General features: G+C 42.5%; 1 protein-coding gene across 1 annotated transcript in view; it reads left to right on the plus strand.

Annotated features, from left to right (window-relative positions):
- LOC311286590 (B-cell receptor CD22-like) overlaps window positions 1-4277 on the plus strand; it is a 51488-nt gene extending 47211 nt beyond the window's left edge. The window contains exons 7-12 of the mRNA XM_084402821.1: window positions 1216-1467; window positions 1766-2041; window positions 2115-2205; window positions 2364-2406; window positions 3470-3705; window positions 3835-4277. Coding sequence (XP_084258947.1) covers window positions 1216-1467; window positions 1766-2041; window positions 2115-2205; window positions 2364-2406; window positions 3470-3705; window positions 3835-3889 — 953 coding nt within the window. The 3' untranslated portion in view covers window positions 3890-4277. The remainder of the gene's footprint in view (window positions 1-1215; window positions 1468-1765; window positions 2042-2114; window positions 2206-2363; window positions 2407-3469; window positions 3706-3834) is intronic.
- Window positions 4278-6000: the final 1723 nt, after the last annotated feature.

Below are 6000 nucleotides of genomic sequence, written 5' to 3' on the forward strand. Positions count from 1 at the left end.
CTGCAGAAAGAGTGACCCGGTGTTCCTCCAGAAGGTTAGTGATGTTCACTTAATGAGGTTCATGTTAACCTCTTTGCCGTCGTCTCCACACGCCTCGGCTTTCTGATCCTTTTTGCTTTGTTTTGTAGATTTAGCTGTCATAATTTGATGCCAATATGTATGCAACAAAGATATTGCCCACTTGGTAGCGAAGTAGAAGTAAATAGTGGGGTTTTAAAACTATTATAGGCAATAGAGCGAGACTTAACGTGTGTCTATATGGAGGGATTATTGGGTCAGATTGAAAACTAAAAGTCTAACACTAAAAGTCTTAAACGAAAACTAAAAGTCTAAATTTGAAACTAAAAGTCTAAGTCGAAAACTAAAAGTCTAAGTCGAAAATGAATTCGGTATTTAGGATAGGGCATTTTGTATTTAGCCATTTAGGATTTAGGATTGGGCATTTAGGGATTTAGGATTGGGCATTTAATCATTTGGCCATTTAGGATTTAGGATTGGGAATTTGGGGATTTAGGATTGGGCATTTGAGGATTGAGGATTGAGGAGTGTAAGCAAATAAGGAGGCGGGGCCCGAATACTGGAGGCTGGGTTTGAAATGGCTGGTGCGCAGAGGCACCTTATGGACAGCAGAGGGAGCTCCCAGTGCTAAGGAGCACACTGTAATGAAACCAAACAGAGCGAATGAGCAGGGCTGGAGCGAGTACTATGCTGTGGTATGTTGGGGGAGTGCCAGTAAGAAAAGGGACTGGATAAGCTGGTGAAGAAGGCTGGTTCTGTGGTGGCTGTGGAACTTGACTCATTAACATCTGTGGCAGAGAGGAGGACCCGTAGCAAGTTTTTGTCCATCTTGGACAATGTCCATCACCCACTGCACAATACCATCATCAGGCAGAAGAGCACCTTCAGCTTCAGGATGCTGTCTCTGTCCTGTTCCACAGACACACTGAGGGAAGGCGTTTGTCCCTCAGGCGATACAGCTTTTTAATTCATCCCTGTGATTAGGGCTTTATTTATGTATTTATGTATATTGGGCAGCTTGTTTTGTTTTGTTTGTTTTTATTATTTGTTTTAATTGTTGCTACTGGAAACTTGAATTTGCCTAGCGAATGAATAAAGTATCTATCTATCTATCTGAAGGTATAGGCCTCTGGTTTACATTGGCGTAACATGATTTCATTAAGCTGATGATGATTTAGAGAGTTGTTGTTGTGTCAGACCTGCAGGTGGAGACACAGCAGAGTGTGAAAGAGGGAGATTCAGTCACTCTGACATGTAAAAGCAGCTGCTCTCTGCCTGAACAAACAACATTCATCTGGTACAGAAACACACAGAGAATAACTGAAGGAACAGTGACAGTGAATCAGCTTCATCTGCGGTCAGTCAGTCGTTCTGATGCAGGAAACTACAGATGTGCCGTTACAGGACATCAACATCTGATCTCTCCTGCTGTTTATCTTAATGTTGAATGTGAGTACATATTAATAACATATGAATTAATATTAGTGAAATAGTTCAGATTATTCATATTTGTTTGATAATTTCAGGCCCGATCATACAGACTGCATGACATTTTTGTGTATTAATCATGATTTATTCATATTCATTTATTAATACGCAAAATGAATGTAAATCGTGAATCTAGTGATCTTTTTTTATGAATCTTGAGTTGATACAGTATATCTGTAAATATTCAGAAAAGTTCAGATGTAGATTTGCAAATTTTTCATTCCTATTTTTATTTATTTATATGTTATATTTCATGTAGATCCTCCACAGAGCGTCTCAGTGTCGTTCAGTCCGTCTGGTGTAATAGTGAAGGAAGATTCAGTGACTCTGAACTGCAGCAGTGACTCAAACCCTCCTGCTCTGAACTTCAGCTGGTTTAAGGAGAATGAAGCCTCAGCTGTTGGATCTGGACAGAGTTTCAGCATCTCCAGCTTTAACTCCAGTTTCAGTGGACGCTTCTACTGTGAGGCTCAGAATAAACATGGATCTCGGAGATCAGCGTCTGTGTCTTTGTTCGTGTCTGAAACAGTTGCAGGTATTGATATGTGCCGTTGGCTCTTATGCTGGTGTCATTATCAGCCGTGTGAATGATGTTTCTCTTCGCTCAGGTGGCCTGAGCACAGGTGTGTACGCAGCTGCTGGGGTCGGGGCGGTGCTCATCGGCATCTGTATTATTGCTGTAGTGATAAAAATCAAAAGGTAAGAGAAAACTGCTGTGGAAATATATGATGTATTTATAACTCACAGGTCATATTAATCACTTTTATGACACATTTAATCCTGTATTTCCCCCTTTTAAGATGTGCATTTCCATGATATAGATACTGTATGTTTCCAATTTCTCTTCTCTCCGTTAGGAAAGAAGGAGATACTGGCGTCCAAGGTGGCGTATCAAAACAGGCAAGTCTAGAAAAGTGTCTAATTCAGAACATTTGAAGGCAATTATGATCCCAATTGGTGAACATGATTTCTCAAAGTACAACATGTTCCTGGATAAACATCTTTATTGATCCTGGAACAACATTCCAATCAACCAATCAGATTTGAGGGACAAGTTTACAGTTTATGTAGCCTGGGAAAACCCAGACAAACTTCCGGCAAATTTAGATTTGCTCTGCAAGTAGTCTGGCAAAGAGCCCATTCAAGCCGATTTCTAATCCGTCCAAATCGAGGCACCAATCAGAAACGTTGAGGTGGGCTTTACACGATGACTATCGCTCTGATTGGTTTCAGGTCTATCCAATTGCGCCCAGAGGCATTTGAGCGACGTCCGTTGGTGAAGCGCACCAACTTTTAAATGCATTATTATATTCAAATTGCAAACACATGAGGACAGTCTCCATGAAAGACGCACTGGCAGATGAACGTGCTGCTACATTTCTCTCCGAAACGGTAGGAAATTAAATTAGATTTAATAGAGGATTTTAACTGTGACAAGATGATTGACAGGGCAGTTTAAGTGACAGGATGCACGCGACAGATCCGTCCGATAAAGATGACGAAGTAGTATGTCCCAAAACTTGCCTACTTTTTGCTACACATTCAAAAGTAAATACCTTTTCTTCACAAAAAGAGTACATACTTTTATGGCGTAGTAGTGTAACTTAGGCGAATTGGGACGCAGCATATGGTTTTACACGATGACGATCGCTCTGATTGGTTTTAGGTCTATTGCGCCCAGAGGCATTTGAGCGACGTCCGTTGGTGACGCCCCTTTGGAAATGAGTTATTAATGAAGCTTTGCCAGACCATAACTCAGTTACTACTGAGAATGGTATGGTTTTAACCAGGCTACAGTTTATGTCAAGTTTAGGCTTAAAATCAGGATTAGGTGCTTCTCAACAGTGTTATTCACCTATCATCCAAGTTATGGGTAGTGGGACAAAATTTTCGGACAGGAATGTTGATCCAGGAACAGTGACCGATTGTAGTGTGATCATCTGGACTGTGTGTGTTCGTTCAGGAAAACATCAGCGCAGCGGGAACGAATCAGATGAGCACGAGTGATTCAGGCGTTCAGAATGACTCGATGTACGCAAGCATCGCTCACAAGAGACCCAGGAAGCCTCAGAGCGCTGGAGATGAAGACGAGGTTCAGTACGCCACCGTCCAGCACCACAGAAACACAGGGAACATGAGTGTGAAGGCTGAAGGTCAGTCTGGAGACGTGAGGGATCGTGGTCCTGCTGACTCTGCCAGGTGAGGCGCACTTCATTACTCACTGTTAAAGATTTGAACCAATCCCTAAAACTCTGCAGGCGACTCAGAGAAACAAGGTTTTATGTGTATGATTAATCTTATTTTGTCTTTTTTACACTTATTGAACAGATCTGATGATTCCAGTGTGATCTACAGCAGCATCAATGTTGCAGGAAGATTTTGAGCATCTGATCACAAACACCTCAATTGCCATCGTGTTAAGTTGCAAGTTGTTAAGTTGTTAATATTTGCGAGTTTTGTACTGTGAACTGCATGTAAATATCACTTCATCCACTGTTTGTCTGTGTAATAAAGTATCCAGTGTGGTGTATTTAATGTGAAGAAACATATTAAAGTATGTTCTTTTTGAATACTGAGCTGAAAAGACCATATGGCATAGATTGTTTATTAAGGAAGATTGTATTTACTGCATTCTGTTGTTGTATGTGTTAAAAAGAGAAGAGCATCAGTGCCTCCTCCTGGCGGAGGGCGAGTGTGTTTGCTTGATAACTGCTTGTTTTTTTGGGGCATGCCCATGAAGTGTGTTAATAAATGTTGGGTTTTATCTTCAACCTTGGCTTCATTGAGTATTTAAAAAATAACCTTTCTGCTTCTTCGAAATCCCAAGTGGTCGCTCGGCCACAACATCCCGATACAATATATATATTAAAAACCATTCATTGCACCGTTGAACTGTCTAAAATAATGAATCAAACTGAAGCGCAAACTATTTCAGGTATTTCTGTAAAGCTGTTTGATCAATTAGTCTCGCGTAGCCAGAGCTTCAGGCTGACGGCAGAAGGTCAGGGGTGCGTTTCCAGATAATGCTGTTTCTTAGTGCGTCAAAGTCAGTTGTAGTTCTTGTGTTTGTCTTTCCTTCAGTGATTAGGTTACTATTTCACAGTAGCGATAATGTTAAGTGCACCAGAATAAAATATAATATTCGGAAGTAAACAGTGTAGCTGACTTACAGATTCAGTTAACTTCCACAAATGAATAAGCGCGACGATTCAGGGAGCAGGCTACACAGTGAACTCCGAGAAAACTCCGACCCTCTCTGTCTCTGGTCAGTGCAGTGTGCAGTGTGAGGGGGGAGTGGCCAGCTGTGCTCACTCAGTGTCATTGTGAGAGGGGGAGTGGCCAGCTGTGCTCACTCAGTGTCATTGTGAGAGGGGGAGTGGCCAGCTGTGCTCACTCAGTGAGAGGGGGAGTGGCCAGCTGTGCTCACTCAAGCCCCTTTCACACAGAGATTCCGGAAAATACACGGATAAAGTGACCCGGGATTTGACCCGGGTTCATTTGATTTTGGTTCATTCACACTGCCAGTGATTTTCTGGAATCAGAGAGCGCGTTCACACACAACCCGTGTATGTCCCGGAAAGACACGTGACATCGATGTGACTTGTAATGTCTCAGCAGCGTCTTCAGTTTGCTTATGAGCTGCGAAACCACGCTTGTGCATTTATTTCTCTGATTCGATCATAAAATTGCGCATTTCGTACCGTTTCACAGCTGGCGAACGATCCCGGCTTCAGCGTCATCACTACGACATGGCATTATTATGGCTTTTGTTCACACAGCGCGCGTTCCGGGACTGAACACGGCAATGTTACTAGGTCCCCAACCCGGCATCGATCCCGGCATTAAACCCGGGTCATGTTTGCGTTCACACAGAAGGCGTTCCGGCAATTTGCCGGCAATTTCCCGGGTTCAATGCTATAACGAAGGCTACTCTTAAAGATGATAAGGGCTGATTTTGATTGCAGTGAGCCAGGTGTGTCGGTCAGAACACCTCAGAGAGAAGCATCAATTTGAACTGATTTTATTTTCACTGGTATGAAATATTAACAGGAGAGGGAGTCAGCCTTTACATGAGCATTAACAAGAAGAAGTTTAAGCTGAACAGTGCAGTGGACTGTGGAGGGCTTCCTTGACGGCCTGCAGAGAGAATGGATCCTAACTTTGCTTGACCCTGAAGATGATGGCCGATAACATGTAAGGATTGAAAGGGACAATGACCCGATGCGTGAGCAGGTTGAGCACATTTAGTGAAGACTTAGATTTGGTAGGTGCACAGTCAGTGAGTCCTGCTTTAATTGACGTAGAACTGGCTCATAAGTGGGCTGAATACTCATTAACAGACGTAGACGTGTTTGGCATGCTCGTAGTTGAGATGTAGATGTACAGTATTATGAGTGTGTGGTTTCTCTGCAACACACAAAGAGCAATACTCAAATAACAGCAACATCAGTACAAATAATCATCATTCACATACTGACTATAGGCTGCTCCCTC

The sequence above is a fragment of the Rutilus rutilus genome (assembly GCF_951802725.1).
Source record: "Rutilus rutilus genome assembly, chromosome: 2".
NCBI lineage: Eukaryota > Metazoa > Chordata > Actinopteri > Cypriniformes > Leuciscidae > Rutilus > Rutilus rutilus.